The 17076-nt window shown below is 37.1% G+C and overlaps 1 protein-coding gene and 1 long non-coding RNA gene across 2 annotated transcripts in view; one reads left to right on the forward strand and one right to left on the reverse strand.

The window, feature by feature from the left end:
- Positions 1–268: 268 nt before the first annotated feature.
- LOC132372975 (uncharacterized) lies at positions 269–5358 on the reverse strand. Its single transcript, XR_009505302.1, has 3 exons — positions 5194–5358; positions 4633–4762; positions 269–2548 (listed from the first exon to the last, which is right to left on the reverse strand). It is a non-coding gene; the product is annotated as an uncharacterized LOC132372975 (long non-coding RNA).
- A 198-nt stretch (positions 5359–5556) lies between these two features.
- Positions 5557–17076, forward strand: part of NUF2 (NUF2 component of NDC80 kinetochore complex) — a 30781-nt gene continuing 19261 nt past the window's right edge. Inside the window, exons 1-6 of the mRNA XM_059903141.1 lie at positions 5557–5653; positions 8321–8438; positions 9089–9231; positions 10429–10503; positions 11489–11565; positions 12078–12139. Of these exons, the coding sequence (XP_059759124.1) occupies positions 9109–9231; positions 10429–10503; positions 11489–11565; positions 12078–12139 (337 nt within the window). The 5' untranslated portion in view covers positions 5557–5653; positions 8321–8438; positions 9089–9108. The remainder of the gene's footprint in view (positions 5654–8320; positions 8439–9088; positions 9232–10428; positions 10504–11488; positions 11566–12077; positions 12140–17076) is intronic.

The raw sequence follows: 17076 nt of genomic DNA on the forward strand, positions 1-17076 counted from the left end.
GGGGAAAAGTATAAAGAACCAAAGTATATTCAATAAAAAGAAAATCTTTTCACTCTGAGCCCCAGTCTCCCTCCTCAGAGGCTACTACTATTACTAATTTCTCCTGTTAGATGGACCATGTTTAAAAAGGAGTAGTTCACAATTCAACAACAAACACTGACTGGGTACCCAGTTTGTGCTAGACACAAACGTTAGGTGCTAGGGAATCAAGTCATTTAGAATCAGCCCTGTGCAATAGTGGAGACAGACACAAAACTGATCATTTCAATAAAGTATAAACTTTTATTTTTTTCAGTATACAAAGAATACACGTGAGATCTCTCCCAATTGCATTGTATCTATCATTTTCATGTGTATCTTCCACAGGCATCTTGAGCTAGACATGTCCAAAACTCAATCACCAGTCACCTCCCAAAATGAGTTCACCTCTATATTTCCTAAATCAGAGAATGGCATCCCATTTATCTAGGGGCTCAAGCCAGAAAACTCTCACTCAGCAGATATTTATCAAGCATCTACAATGTCTAATGACGTCTAGACCATGAACATATGATAGCAAATAGGGTCCTCACTAAAACTTGTTTATGGAACTCATTCTTGACTTCTCTCACCTCTGCCAGCCCCATTCAGTCATCAAGTCCTGCCACTTCTACTTCCTGAATTCCAGTGGGATCTATTTCCATCCATGCTGGCAATACCCTAGTATAGGCTGCCATCTTCTTTCCCCTGGATTACTACAATGAGGTCGTAACTGGTTTTCCTTCCTTCAGTCTTGCCACTCTTCAATTCTATTTTCTCACAGCAGCTAGTCATCACCTAAATACAAACCTAATCTTGTTGAAACCCTTTAAACGTCTTATTACTTTTAAGAAGAAGTCCAAACGCCTTAACATGACTAGTAATACTCTTCATGATCTGGTGCCTCTTTACCTCCCAGCCCTGTGTCTAGAATCTCTGTTCCTAGGCTGTGCTCTCCTCTCATGTCTGGGCCTTCACGGTTGTTACCTCTCTTGCCCTCCACCCTTTAACTTGGCCAATTTCTAGCTAGTCTCCTGCATGGAGCCACTCAGACTAAACCACAATTTTTTTTTTTTTTTTAATTACTTGTCTCCCTTCCCTATGAGAGTATAAGCTCTGTTAGGTCAATTATTAGATTATTATCACATATGCTTGTTCATTATTATACTTCCAGTACCTAGCTTAGTGTCTGGCATAAAATAAGAGGCTCAATAAATATTTTTTGAATGAATAAATCTATACCTAGAAAGTCAGAAGGAAAGTCAACTAGTTCAGACTGTGGATTAGGGAAAGGCTTCTTAGAAGACATCTGAAAAGTAAGTAAAGAAAGTAGGGATCAGGCAAAGAAAATCAAGACAGTCCAGACGGAGTCAACAAGAATAAGAAAAGGTCTCAAAGTATAAAACAGCCTCATGAATGGGCAGTGGGTGTGATGGGAGATGACAGTGGAAACATAAACAGTGGCAAGATCATGGAGGTCCCAGGGTGCAGGTTATGGAGTTGGACTTTGTCTTGGAGGTGATGGTGGGAGGGGTTGTAGAAGTTTAACCAGACCAGTGAAATAGTCAGATTTACATTTAAGACTGATCATTACGGCTGCTACTTAGAAGACAAAGTGGGGGATGCAGGTGAGGGTTGTAAGGCCCGAAGCAACAGTGAGATAGATTGGGCAGTTGAAAAAAAAGAAAGGGATAAATTAGAATTTGAATGGCTCATGAGCCCTCCCAAATGCATCTATCTAGGAGGCAAGGAAATAAAAATCTGAATCTCAAGGAAGAAGTCAGGGATAGCAGTAGTTTTTGGATCCTTAAGCAAATAGATTAAAACAATGAGAATGGATGATACTCTGAAGGAGAAGATTTATGCAAAAAAAAAGAAAAATCAAGGTTGAAACTTACACTGTATAAAGGGCAGGCAGAGAAAGAGCCCCCTAAGAAGCACGAGATAGGCAGAAGACACAGGAGAGAAGCAAAGGGACTTAGGTTTCAAGAAGGGTCTGATTAATGGTGTAAAATGTAGCAGAGAGGTCTAGAAAGAGGCACTGATTAATAGCACAGGAGGAGTAGGCACTATTCATCTTCTGAGATCAATAAGAGAGAGGCAGATAAATGCGGTGGTAAGGGAAATGGGTGGGCAGGAAGTTAAGGAATGTGCTGCATGATGGCTTGAATTTTCTCAATTAACTGGGAACAAGGTTGCTGGAAATGTCTGTGGCCCCTGGGAAATCTCTATATTCAAATAAGTGGGTGCTTGATGGCAAGGAGGGTGTAGGACCCAGTCTGAGTATTTCATCTGTTCATCCTCACTGACCCACTTAAAACAAAGCAAAAACAACAATTTGGAATTCCTGTCACTTAAAAAAGAGATTTTAAAAATTTTAACCAAAAGCACTAGCTACCACAGGACCACCACCTGAATTAAAGATAAAGTCCTAGTTGCAGGCTGCCATGGTCTCACTGAGCATCCCATCTTGTCAGTCAAAGGTCTGCTCAGTCCTTACAGGTCTGTCATTCAGGATCTAAAGTGCAATCTAGAAAAGGAACATGGAATTAAAATTAGAAAAGAAACTGGCATAAAAGTCGCAGATGCATGTGAATGTGTGTTAAGTGCTTGAAAAATATCTTTTACACTACTCTAGTCACCTTCAAATAAAAAGAGAAGTTGAACCTGAGGATGGCAAGGTAGTTATGAGAAATCACTGCAAGTTATAAGACAGGGAACTGACAAATGATAAAGGAGTGTCAAGAATTGGGGGTGAGCTGAAGCTGCAGACCAAGAACCTGTTGTACATCACTTTGTGTGATTTTCTCCAGGGTGCTCAGCTGGGGATTTATGGGACAGATTCAGGGTTAGGATTTTGACAGGCACTGGGGTCAGAGGCAAGGGATGCTGGGAGTTTGGATGTTGATAAACCATGCAGTCTAGGCTGGGAAGGGAGGTAATGGGAGGAGAGCTGACAGGGAAAATGAAATATAAGAGCAGATACAGAGCATGTGAAGGTATATAGGTCCAGGGGAAAAAAGATGCTACAGCCATAAAGAGTACTGGAGTCTAATTTTCTGCTGTAGTTAATGTCTTTATGGATAATGACAAAACTCTAGAAAGTTTAGGTTGGGATTTCTGGATTTCTGCCCTCTACTTCACAATGACCAGTAACAGACAACTGAATTTTGAAAAATCAGATCTACCCTTATAATCGAGACAATCTGAATAAATACCCATTCGTTTTTTTCTTAATTTTACTTCTAATATAACTATCAATTTGCCATATCTACAGTAAAATTATCCACCAAATAAACAATTATTTTATTGTAAATAGAGTCATCCTGCTCTTCCTTCACCTCATTTTTCTCTCTCCATATGGTCCATTCTATTCTTCATTTACATATAGGTCACTCTTTCCTTGTCTGGACTCTTAACAATGGTTCAGGCATTTGTCAAGCACTTACCATTTGCAAGATATTTTACTAGGACAATGTATAAATAATAATAGTCAAAATAACAGGTAATACTTATCGAGTGCTTACAATTCTGCCAGACACTTTACCTGAATGAATCCATTTAATCTTCATGACACCCTATAAAATATTATCGTTACTTTAAAGATGCATAAACCAGTTTACTTAGGTTGAACAACTTGCCTGAGTCCATACAGATTGTAAGCAGTGTGATGAGGGATTTTTTTTTTTTTTTTTTTTTTTTGGCTGCATTGGGTCTTCGTTGCTGCGTGCGGGCTTTCTCTAGTTGCAGTGAACAGGGGCTACTCTTCGTTGTGGTGCGCAGGCTTCTCATTGTGGTGGCTTCTCTTGTTGGGGAGCACAGGCTCTAAGTGCGCGGGCTTCAGTAGCTGTGGCACGCGGGCTCAGTAGTCATGGCTCGCGGGCTCTAGAGCGCAGGCTCAGTAGCTGTGGCGCACAGTCTTAGCTGCTCTGCGGCATGTGGGATCTTCCTGGACCAGGGCTCGAACCAGTGTCCCCTGGGTTGGCAGGCGGATTCTTAACCACTGCGCCACCAGGGAAGCCCCGTGATGAGGGATTTAAAACCAGCTCTTTCTGACTCAAGAGCTGAGCTCTCAGCCATTATGCTAACTATGGTCCTTTACCCTGCCTCTAAGAAGATACCGCCTAGTGGAGTATGTGCATGCACAAGTAATCAGTTTGATTTGGTAAGTGCCAATGAGAAAGGTCTTTTTTCTCTCCTCTCCTCACTCCAAGTATTTTTTAAAAAATCTATTTTCTAACTCACTTTTGAATTTTACTAGATTCTGACTCTTGAGAATTACATCAGTAAGTGGACATAGAAAAGGGAAAAGGAAGCCCTAAACTACTGAATATGAAATGTATTTTTATTTCAAATCGGTATAAATTTCTATATCAATAGGTATAGCCTCCACCACCCCCCTACAACAAAGCACCAGAATTTGTGTACTTTCAATACAGTCTTTCCAGTATTATTTTTCACTTGATTCAGTGCAGACTTCCCACCCAATACACCACCCTCACTAGATAATACTGTACGCTGCAGTCAGAAGCAAGTCCTATTACGGCTTCTAGAGCTCCAAGCCATAATAAAACTAAATGGTCCCCCCACCCCCGACAATTAGGCCAGTCGTACCTTCTGCTGCAAGACCCAGACTTGTGATCATGTATGAAGTGCCACGCATCATCTGAAGAATCCAACTCACTCCGGGACGTGCAAATTTGGGGAACAGTTCAATGTTGTTAGCACCGGGAGTGCCTGGCTCCTGTAGAGGGATGAATGAAGGGAGGGAGAACAAAGGACACGGGTTCTACACTAGATAGTGCCACTTACTATACAAGTGGAAACAAATCACTTCTGAGCCCCAGGTTTCTTGCCTGTAAATGTGAAAGGATTTGACCAGATGAACTGTTAAGACTGCTCCCACCTTTTGAAGTTAGGCTCACCAACGCAGAATCAGATGATCTGTGTCCAAATCCTGGTTATGCTACTTGTGAACTACTGCGCACAGCTTTGGGCTAGTTGCACAATATCCCTGATTTAATCCCTCATTTGATGATAGTATCTATTAGCCCCCTTTCCCTTTTTAATGAAGCCTAAATGAGATAATGCCTATAAGCATCCAACACAGAACCTGGCGTCTCAATCAACGCTCAAAAAATATCGGTGTTATTACTCTGAGACTCTATGACTTACCCTGCCCCACTGAGAGCCCCACGTCCTCCTTCCCTTGGCCCCTTGAGTTTAGCTCGTTTTCAGAAACCCTCTATTCACTTTCGCTCTTCACCTCGGACGCCAAAACTGTTCAAAGGTCTCGCGGAACTTCGTACCAGCCCCGGACTCCTCCCCCAAACCGCGGCGCTCCCATTTCCTGCGGAATTTAGGTCCGACTAGACGCCAACTCCGCGAAAAATAGTTCCGCTCGGAGCCCGACATCCTCTCTCGCAACTCCAGCACCAGCCGTCTCGTGTCTTTTGAGCCCAACCGGCACCCGGCGCGGCGGAGCGCAGGAAGTGGGCGGGGCGGAATGGGGCGGGACTTCCAGTAGGAGGCGGCAGGTTTGAAAAGAGACAACGGTCGGTGTTTGCTGATTTTTGAGTTCGCCTGTAGCTGCTCCGCGGACTCGCAGCCTTCCTGTGGGCGGCTGGTGCGGTAGGTGAGTGCAGACACTCTCGGACAGAGGACGCGAGACTGAGTGCGCCCTCTCGCTCCGGAGCAGCCAGCCGGAGCCTGGCAGTGTTTTCGTTACGCATAGAGCTGGGGAGGAGGCTGGAGAAGCCAGCCCCTGGGAGGTAGGGGAAAGCTCATAGGTCGTTTTTATTGGATTTTAGTCCCCCAAACAACCTGAGCCCAGTTCCTACGAAACGAATGGGTGTTTGCTAGTACAGCATAGACTACGGGAAAAGAAAATTGAGGTGCAGCTGGTCCGTTAAATCTTGTATTTGTATATTTTTAACCCAGTTATTTAGAAGGTTATGGGGTTGCAGATGCTGGTCCACTGTCTTTGTAGACAAGTCTCCGTTGCTCAAACATCGCTTAACCAAAGTCAAACCCAAAAATCAAAAGGCAAAAATATCATGCTTAATCCAAAAGTCAGAGGAAGAGAGCGGTGTATGCGTGGCGCTTTGCATGCGTGGCACGATCATTCTCCCTGAATGAGTTCAGGAAACTTTTTACTTAATTTTTTGAGGTTGGGAGTCTTTTCTCTTTGCTTTTGTTTAGCCTCTGCTTCCTGGGAGTTTGATTTCCACGATCTAGTTTATTTTAGAAAAATGAAGTGTCTGAAATTTAATCGGTATTCTTTCAATACCTACTGTGCACAGGATCGTGGTGTTGCAAATAAATGAGGAACGGAGGGGTAATTAGTAGTAAATGCCTGCTACTTGGTAGGCGATCTGAGGGTCACTTTACATATACTAGGTCATTTATATACTTTATCCCACCAGAGCTCAAACTGTATTGGAAGGCCTCTCTCCCCCTCTCTCCCCTCTGTCCTTTTCTCTCCCTCTCCTCTGTCCGGCTCTCCCTCCCTCTCTACACACACACATGAATGAATTGGAACTGAAGTTGTACTATCAAAGAAAGATAGAAATTGGATATGGGAGGTGGTTCCAAAAGGAAACATTGGAAATTTGGGAAACGTCTTGAAGGAGACTAACTTGTAACAGAAAATTCATGAGGTTATTTGATGTGGTGGGTAGGATGAGTAATTAAAGTATTTTTGTAAAGATGTTACATGATGCATTTGGTGTTCTATACAGATTCATCTGATAGCACAGTGTGCAAGACTTTAGAAGAGAGGGATGTGCGATAATAATTAATGAAGCTATTTTACACCTCTTTCTCTATTGAGACCATCTCTGATCCAGATATAGTTTGTTTTGGAAAGTTGACTTTTTCTGCAGTCTTTGGGCAATTGATGATTTTTAAATCTATGACTTAGGTGAAAATATAGAATGCATATTTATGTTGAAAAGGACATATAATATATGAGGTGTCAGAATCTGGATCCAAAAAGATTCTGGCTCTAGAAGGAAAGCTTGGAATTATGAAATTCAATAATAGGAAATAGGAATAATAGGACATTCAATAATAGGAAATGCAAATTACAAAGTTCAATAATAGGAAATAGGAATAATGGGAAATTCAATAATAGGAAATGCAAATCCTTGCTTAAGGTTCAAATAATCAATTATGTAAACAGAACATGGGGAAGTCCTGGCTTGTTGGCTACGAAGTCACGTAAGAAGTCATGGAGAAGCGGGCTATGTTGAAGAAGTTCTGGGAGTTTCAGTCAATCACACACACACACATATATATATTTGTCAATAGGTGTTATAGTAGCACAAGATCAGCAGTGACCATCATCAACTGTGTTGATATTCTGCTCTAAGCAGACCATATCTGGAGTATTGTGTTCAATTTGAGCATTACACTTTAAGAAGACATTGACAAAACAGTTTTAGAGGAAAGTGAGTAGAATGGTAAACTTTTAAAAACAAAGTCGTAAAAGGAGTGGCTATTCTTAAAGTATACTTACCTTAGACAAGACAGGGCTAAGCAGAGATATGATAGCTTTCTTCACGTTTTTGAAAGTGGAGTCATAAAAACAAGGATTAATATATTCTAAGTAGTTGCAATGACTAGAAGTAGGACCAGAAGGTAAGAGTTACAACAAACATATTTCTACACAGTATGAGAGAGAGTTATCTGATTATTAGAGACAGACTAAGGTAGAAAGTTTCCCTGAGACAGTGAATTCTGTGATGTTTGCAAGTGTTTAAGCAGAACTGAGAAGTTATTTGTTAATCATCTTTTAGAATGGCTTCCTGCATTTGTCAGTGGTTAAAGTTGCCAAAGCTGCCTTTTAACCCTAACATTCAGAGAAACATTAGTAGCCTAAAGAAATAGATTTCCAGAATTGTGGGTCATTTCAGTTTGTTTGCAAAAGTGAGTGTATTCACTTTGGATCTCTGGGCTCACACTGCTTCTCTAGAGAGTAGGAGATCCATAAGTAATGAACCAAGTATTGTTAACCGAGTGGCGGAGAAAGTGGCTTCTGTTGCTGCTGCTTCTACGACTACTGTTACTATTGCTATTCTGTTAGGCATAGCTAGAGATATGGAGAAAATGAAAGTGTCTTAGCTTACTGTTGCCTCACAATGCAGTGCCAGAGTTCTATAAACATTATCACAATACACTGTGGCAAGTATTATAACAGAGTTCAGTGCTAGCTGTAGGGTAGGGTTTCTTAACCTCAGCATTATTGACATTTTGAACTGAATAATTCTTTTCTGTTGATTGGCCCCCTTTTGCATTGCAGGATGTTTAGCAACATGCTGGGCCTGCTACCCACCAGATTCCAGTAGCGTCCGCACTCTAGTCCTGACAACCAAAAGTGTGTCCAAAGTTGTGAGAACTACTGCTCTAGGAGAACACAGGTGGGAATATTTTACTATCTAAGGACATTAGGGGAAGTGGTTTTTTGTTTTATTTTATTTTATTTTTCAAGTTCTCACTCTAGTGATTGGAATTCCTGCCAATTACAGTTGTTGTTTTTTTTTCTCTCTCTTCCTACTTACATCTCAAACCTTATTAATTAATCATCTCACTGTGTGTACATTGAATAGAATGTTAAATCAGAGTACAGTTTTATTATTTATGCTGTTTTGCTGTTGTTTGTGTATAGATTCTGTTGATAGTGTTGCCTATATATCTTGCTTTGAGGATTAATTCTCAGGATAGATCTTATTAAACTCTGTGCCCCCCAGATTTAAAGAAGTTTCTCATCTGTCTGTTCAACCTGTCTTCTTTCCCATATGAAAGAAAACAGCATTAGGAAAACTAGAAAATGACTGTGTTGCTTTAGAATAAAAGTTATTTTAGGAGATATATACATATATATATATATATATATATATTGTCTTTCATGTTATCTTACTAGGATGTTTGATGATTTGATGGTAGTTAACACTACTATCAATATAGTTCAACCTTGGGTTGTTAATTTTGTCCTTATATTTATCAGCTTCTACATAATGAAAACTGCCTGTTGTGCCATGTTTCTGATTTTTGTTTTCAATTCCTTCAGACTAACAGGAGACTCCCAAGATGGAAACTTTGTCTTTCCCCAGATATAATGTAGCTGAAATTGTGGTTCATATTCGAAACAAAATCTTAACAGGAGCTGATGGTAAAAACCTCTCCAAGAATGATCTTTCTCCAAATCCCAAGGTAAAATGTGATTGTGTTTGCATGTGGTTAATGTTATTTGAAAAGAAATTAAACTACTAGGTCTATAGAATGTGGAAAGGCATGTATATTACTGTTTGATATAGGCTAGTCATTTTAATCCAGAGAAACTCTCTCACCTAGTGTAATTTTAAAATAACATTAAGTTTATATGTGGGGCAACTTCTACATTCCCATTAGGAATTCAAATCTTTAATATGGTTGTTTTCTCCCCCGACCCTGAAAAAAAAGCTTCTAAACCATAGGCATATTAAAGTATATTAAACTTTTTATTATCGGAGTAGTGGTCTGAGGGTATCATTTATTGGTAAAGCTTGAAGGAACTTAACTCCAAGTGGTTTCCAATCAGAAAAAGTGCTTAGAAACAGTCTTCTTTGGAAGCTTACAGATTAATTTTCTTGCATTATGCCCCAAGGGGGAATTGACTTGTTTTGACAGACACTGTTCTTTATATCTTTAGTTATTAAATGCAAAAAAGAACTATTCATGTGTCACAGAAAATCCCAAAGTCTCCTTCCAGTTTCCTGTGTTCATCTTGAAGTGATAACATAATAAAACCTGGTTTAATGATGTAGAACTTAAACTTCTTGATATTGATGCCTCTTTAATTCTTTAAAATAGAACAAATAATCTCAGAATAAATGAACTTGTATATGGATGAGAACAGGTTCTATAGGCCAGCATTTGGGAACCACTGATTTAGAAGATAAAAGTTAAAAATCCCATACTATCCTATTAAATTTATACCTCCTCAATCATAGTAGTCACTTTAACAGCTAAGGCATCTTAACCTTAACATCTGAGGCACCAAACAAGGTTTCCCATGTTCTTTTTAAAAAAATACACCCTCATTATTTTTGTCATATGTCTGACAACCTGTTTTGAAAGACTAACCCATCTTCCATTCCCTAATGTGGATAGATTGCCTGGATTGGATTTGAATATACTTGCTGACATTCTGTATATAAGCTTAAACAACTGATCTTATTGACACTTATCACATGTGAGCAAACTGATAAGTATATAAGGTGTTTTAAAATTTGGAAAAATTAAGAAATATTTCAAGAGGATTGGAGTAATGTTATCACTCTTTTCTTCTTTGTATCCATTTACTGTAATATTGGACAGCAATGGGGATAGTGGTGCAACAGAGTATTAAAAGTTATTTTTCTATTGTAGCCTGAAGTCTTGCATATGATCTACATGAGAGCTTTACAGATAGTATATGGAATTCGACTGGAGCATTTTTACATGGTGGGTTTAAGATGAGGCAAAATTATGTTTTTTGCTGCATTTCTCATGTTTACATTGAGTACTGGTTTTCAGGATGGGAAGTTCTTGACTTTATTTTTAACAGAATCAAGGCTTATTTAAAATTAATGTCACTTACACGGGAATCTTAGGCATAATAATGGCCTATACTGATAGCTTTAGTAAGATGAAAACTATTACTAAAGACCTAAATGACACAAGTTATTGATGCTATGCAGTTATTGACAGATTTACAGTTTGTCTTCAGAGACTATAGTAAGCAACAACAAAGTCTTTACAGATACTGTTCTCTTCTCATGAAGGACTCCCAAATTAGAGTAGGAGATACGCACTAAGATTGAAAACAATTGAAATAAGGCAATTGAGCTTTTAGCAAATTAGGTATTTCTAGTAGGAAGATTATTTTTCTTAATCTTTTTTTGCTGTTGTTGTTAAATCATCAGGGCATCATCTGAAGATGTACAAAAATGTTATATCTGTAGAGTCTCACCAATATTATATATTATTTAAAAATCAAAGGGTTTGTCACTTATTTGCTACGAAACCTTGCTAAAGCTTAGTTTCTTTGTCTATAAAATAGGGTTAGTACTCTGTCCTACTGTGGTTATAAAAATTAAGAAAGAATATATTGAAAATACTTAGCATAGTACCTGATATTTTGTAAATGCTAACCATTACCCCTTTATTTATTTTTTTTTGACATCTTTATTTGAGTATAACCCCTTTATTTTTTAATTCATTTAAAAAGTCTTTATTGAGCACTGACTGTGAACCTAGCATTATTAATATTAATGACAACTCTAGTTTTGTGGCAGGATCTGTATTGTTTGCTTGTTTGTTTTAAATTAATGATAATAAGTTAATATATTTTGATTGTAATCTCTGATTAAGATTTCTTGAGGTTGAAGATTTTTCTCATTTTGTCTAATCAATGTGTAACTTAGATTTTCTGGTTTATTTCATTTAGATGCCAGTGAACTCTGAAGTCATGTATCCACATATAATGGAAGGCTTCTTACCAGTCAGCAATCTGTTTATTCATTTGTGAGTAAAGAGTCATTATTTTCTTAGTCCACATTCGTATGTACATTACATTCAGCTTTCTTAAAGACATTATTTTCTTTGGGAGGGAATTTCTACTATTTTTCTTTCCACTCCATCCCATAAATATCCAAAATTGTACACTTTCAGCAAACACAGCTAACTGCCTCCACCTGTGGCACCTTCAGTTCATTCAATTGATGTATTAAGATATTGTGAGTCTAAAATTGTTGGAGGGTTTTGCATTCTTGGAGAGTCCTAGTACCTCAAAGAGTGTGGGTTGTTTATTAGAATCTGTAACGATACCTTGGTATTACATGAATATTTGTGTAATATGCAGAAAAAGTAGATTTCAGTGCTGTAGGATTATATATTGTAGTAGACTTCTGACTTGGTCCTTTGACATTGAGAAATATATCCAGAAATCTTTTTGAAAATAAGATGTTTATGCCCTTTGGCTTAGTATGTAATTCACAGTACACTTTTCAATATGCTTGCTCCACTTTATCTTCAAGGGACTCATTTCTGCCCATCTGTCGGGTGAATGACTTCGAGATTGCTGATATTCTATATCCAAGTAAGTGAGAATTTAAAACAATTTTTAACGGTTGGCTTCAATCTAACATTTTACCTTTCCATCAATAAATGTGAAAAAAAAAAGAGAAAAGACTTCAGGGAACTTGGATTTAGAAAGTATATCTGATTCTCAAGGATGAATTTTTTCATATCCTATTATTGGAAATTTTTCCTTTGTAAAGCCACAGAAAAGCTGTTTTTCTGATTAGTTTTTCTTAACTCCTTACATTTGAAAAATGTCCTGTAAATTTGAGAATATGAATACAAATAATACGCAAGCTATGATGTTGCATAGTGGGTTAATTATACCAGTTTTATCAACTGTAGTAATTACTTTTTACCATGAAGAAAGTACCTTTTAACACTGATAATAGTCATGATATTATATTAAAATGTAAAATTCTCCTAACTTTGTGTCCGTTTATTCATTTGACCCTTTTGTATTTATATATCAGGTTATCTTATGTTGAAAGATATTTGGTGTGCTATTTAAAAATTTGTTTTTATCCTCTTTTGGATCTCCTCCTTTTTTTGTTGTTGTTTATTGACATATAATTTACACAAAAGTTCACCAATTTTAAATGCATAATTGAGTAAATCTTAACAAATATATACAGTTATATAACCAGTGCCACAATCATGACCCCCTCAAAGGTCCCTCACATTCCTCTGAAGTCAGTTTCCTTTGGTCACCCCCTTTTACCTGCAATCACTGATCTGCTTTTTATCACTATAATTTTTTGACTTTTCAGAACTTCATGTAAATGAAAGCATATAGTCTGTAGTCTTTTGTGTCTGGCTTCTTTAACTTAGCATAATGCTTTTGAGATTTGTCCATGTTATTGCATTTACTAGTACTTTGTTTCTTTTATTTTGGAATAGTAGTGTATCATAAGTATATACCACAATTTGTTTATCCATTGTCCAGTTGATAGACATTTGAATTGTTTCCAGCTTTTGGCCATTGTGAATAAAGTTGCTGTGAACATTAGTGTACAAATCTTTGTATGCACATGTTTTCATTTCTCTGGGTAAATACTAGAAGTAGAAATTCTGGTTCACGTCGTAAGTATATGCTATAGCTTTTTAAGAAACTGCCAAACTGTTCTTCAAAGTGGCTGTATCATGAAGCTAGTGCATTACCACTAGCAATATGTGATAGTTTCAATTGCTCCACATACTCCCTGGACTTGATATTGTAGGTTTTTAATTTGACATGCTAGAGGCTGTCTAGTTGTATCTCATGGTTTTAATTCACATCTCCCTGATGACTAGATAATAATGAGCATATTTTCATATGCTTATTTGCTATCCATATGTCTTTGGTGAAGTGTCTATTTGAATCATTTACCTACTTTTTAAAAATTAAATTGAGTTGGAAGGCTTCTTCAGGTATTTTGGAAACAAGTAGTTTATCAGGTATGTGTTATGAAAATATCTTCTCTTGGTCTGTTGCTTGCCTTTTTAATTTCATAACTGTGTCTTTTCAAAGCAAAATATATTTCAATTTAGGATATTCTAATTGATCATTGTTTTTCTTTTGTCATTCATAAAACTATTTTTTGTGTTCTACCAAGAAATCTTGGCCTTAAGGATTTATTTGGCTAAATTTTATCCTATATTTTGCTGTAAGCGTATTGTAGTTTCAGCTATTATTGTTTAATGCCTGAATTTTTGTATATCATCTGAGGCATAGGTCAAGGTTCATTTTTTTTCCTTTATGCATATGGTTATAAAATTATTCTAGCACCATTCATTGAAAAGATTATCCGTTCCCCATTGAATTACCCTGGCACTTTGGTCAAAAGTAATTGATTAACCACTGTACATCTGTTAGAATGGCAAAAATCTAAAACACTGACAATACCAAATGCTTATGAGGATATGGAGCAACAGGAACTCTCATTCACTGCTTGTGGGAATGCAAAATGGTATAGTGACCTTGGAAGACACTTTTCAGTTTCTTACAAGACTAAATGTATTCTTACTGTTTGATCCAGTAGTCATGCTCCTTGGTATTTACCCAAACGTGTTGAAAGCTCATGTCCACACAAAAACCTGCAAACAGATATTTGTTGCAGCTTTATTCATAATTGCCAAAATTTAGAAGCATCCAAGATGTCCTTCAGTAGATGAATGGATGAACTAGTACATCCAGACAGGGGAATATATTCAGTGCTATAAAGAAATGAGTTATCAAGCAATGAAAAGACATGCAGGAATCTTAAATGCATATTACTAAGTGTAAGAAATCAATCTACAAAGGCTGTTTACAGTACCATTCCAATTTTGACAATCTGGAAAAGGCAAAACTTATAAAGATAGTAAAAAGATCATTGTTTGCCAGGGACTAGAGGGAGGGAAGAATGGATAACCAGGGCACAGAGGATTTTTAGGGCAGTGAAACTATTGTGTATGATACTGTAATGGTGGATACGTGTCATTATACATTTGTCAAAACCCATAGAATGTGCAACTCCAAGAGTGAACTCTAATATGAACTATGGTCTTTGGCTGATAATGATGTGTCAGTGTAGGATCATCTTTTGTAACATATATACCACTCAGGTGTGGGATGTTGATAGTGGAGTAGGCTGTGCGTGTACAGGGACATAGCGTATATGGAAACTACTTTCTGCTCAATTTTTCTGTGAACTAAAGTGCTCTAAGAATTCTGTTTTAAAAAGTCAATGATCATATATATATATGAGTATATTTCTGGCTTCACTCTTTGCTCCATTGATCTATATGTCTGTCCTTACACCAACCATACTACCTTGATTACTTTAGCTCTATAGTAAGTCTTGAAATCAGGGAGTGGAAGTCGTGTAACTTTGTTCACTTTTTCAAAATTGTTTTAGTTATTCTGGTCTTTTGTGTTTCCATATAAATTTTAGAATCAGCCTGTCACTTTCAACCCCCCCTCCACTCCCCATAGCCTACTGGAATTTTGACTGAGATTACTTTGAATGTATAGTTCATTTGGGGGATAATTGACAACTTGATAATATTGGGTCTTCTAATCCATGTGTATATCCCTCCATTTATTTAGGTTGTCTTTAATTTTTCACAACAGTGTTTTATAATTTTCAGAGTACAGGTCATATACTTTTTGATAAATTTATCCCTAAGTACTTCAATTTTAAGTGATATTGTAAACTTCTTTTAGTTTAAATTTCTGATTGATTGGTTATTGCTAGTGTAGAGAAACAATTGATTTTTATATATTGACCTTATTTCTAGTAGATTCTTTAAAATAGATTCCTTAGGGTTTTCTACACGGACAATCATATTGTTTGAGAACAAAGACAGTTTTACTTCTTTTCCAGTCTAGATGTATTTTACTTATTTGTCTTTCCTTCTGCAGTGGCTAGGACTTCTAGCGTAATGTTGAATTAAAATGGTGAGAGCAGGCATCATTGTCTTGTTCCTGATCTTAAGGGGAAAGCATTTAGGCTTTCACCAGTAAGTATAACGTTAGTTTTAGGATTTTCTTAGATTGCCTTTATCAGGGTAAGCAACTTCTATTCCTAGTTTGTTTCGTGAATGGGTGTTGACTTGTTTTAAATTGCTTTTCTGCATCTAGTGAGAAAATCAAATGGTTTCTCTTTTTCAGTCTAGTGGATTACATTGTTTGATTTTTGAATGTTAAACCAACTTTGTATTCAGGATGAACCCCATTTGATTATGATACATTATGTTTTTTAATATATTGTTGGATTTGATTTGCTAATATTTTGTTGTGTTTTTGTGATGATGTTCATGAGGGCTATTGGTGTGTAATTTTTTTGTAATTTTACTGCAGTGACAGACTTTGGATATCAGGGTATTTCTGGCCTCTTAGGATAAGTTTAGAAAGATTCCCTCTTTCATTTCCAGGAATAGTTTTGTAAAATTTGTGTTATTTCTTCCTTAAATGTTTGGTAGAATTCACCAGTAAATCCATCTGGGACTGGAGTTTTCTCTGTGAGAAGGTTTTAAATTAATTAATAATTCAATTTTTTTTTTTTTTAATAAATAAAGGGCTACGCTGCTTGTTTATTCCCAAAGCTACTGAATGAGATTTTGTAGGCTACCTTTTTCAGCAAGTTTATCCATTTCATTTAAATGGGCAAATTTATTAACATAAAGTTGCTCCTAATTTTCCCGTATCATTTTACTAGTCTTTGGGGTTAGTAGTGATGTCCCGTCTCTCATTCTGACATTAGTAATCTGTTTTTGCACTCTTTTATTTTTCCCTGATCAGTCTGGCTAGAGGTTTATCAATTTTTTTGAGCTTTTAAAAGAACTAGATTTTTATCTCACTGATTTTTATGTATTTTATTTCTATTTTCTGTTTTATTGGTTTTTGTGCTATTGTTATTCCTTCTTTTTTCATGCTTGCTTTGGGTTTGCTCTTCTTTTTTTTTTTTTCTCCTAGTTTTTTAAAGGTTAGAAGCTGAGGCCATCAGTTTGAGATCTTTCTTCTTTCCTAATATAGGTGTTTAGTGCTAATAAATTTCCCTTTAGCCCTGCTTTAGCTGTGTCCCACAGACTGATTATAGATGGTTTCGTGTGTGTGTGCGCACGCACGTGTGTACACGTGCACATGCATTTTGGATTATAAATTTAAGCTCATCTTCAGCAGGATAGTCCTGTGCTTCTTTGGCTTCTGGGGTTGAGGCCATATCCCTCCTGAGATATCTTTTGCTTTTGGAAGTTATTCCAGGATTATCATAGGCTAAAGACCACTTTTTATCTTAATTCCTAATTTCGATAGTTCTTGGATCAAATATATAGTTTAATTTAAACCAAAAACCCATATGGCAATGGGCCCAAGGTTTAGAATTCTCAGAGGAGGCTATTTCCTTACTAGAGACAAGGCTGAGCCACTAGTAACTTTGTCATTTCCCTGCACTGTTATGAGAAATTTTTCTTTCCTGAATCTACCTTTTCTCT

Source organism: Balaenoptera ricei, chromosome 1 (genome assembly GCF_028023285.1).
Source record: "Balaenoptera ricei isolate mBalRic1 chromosome 1, mBalRic1.hap2, whole genome shotgun sequence".
Taxonomy (NCBI): domain Eukaryota; kingdom Metazoa; phylum Chordata; class Mammalia; order Artiodactyla; family Balaenopteridae; genus Balaenoptera; species Balaenoptera ricei.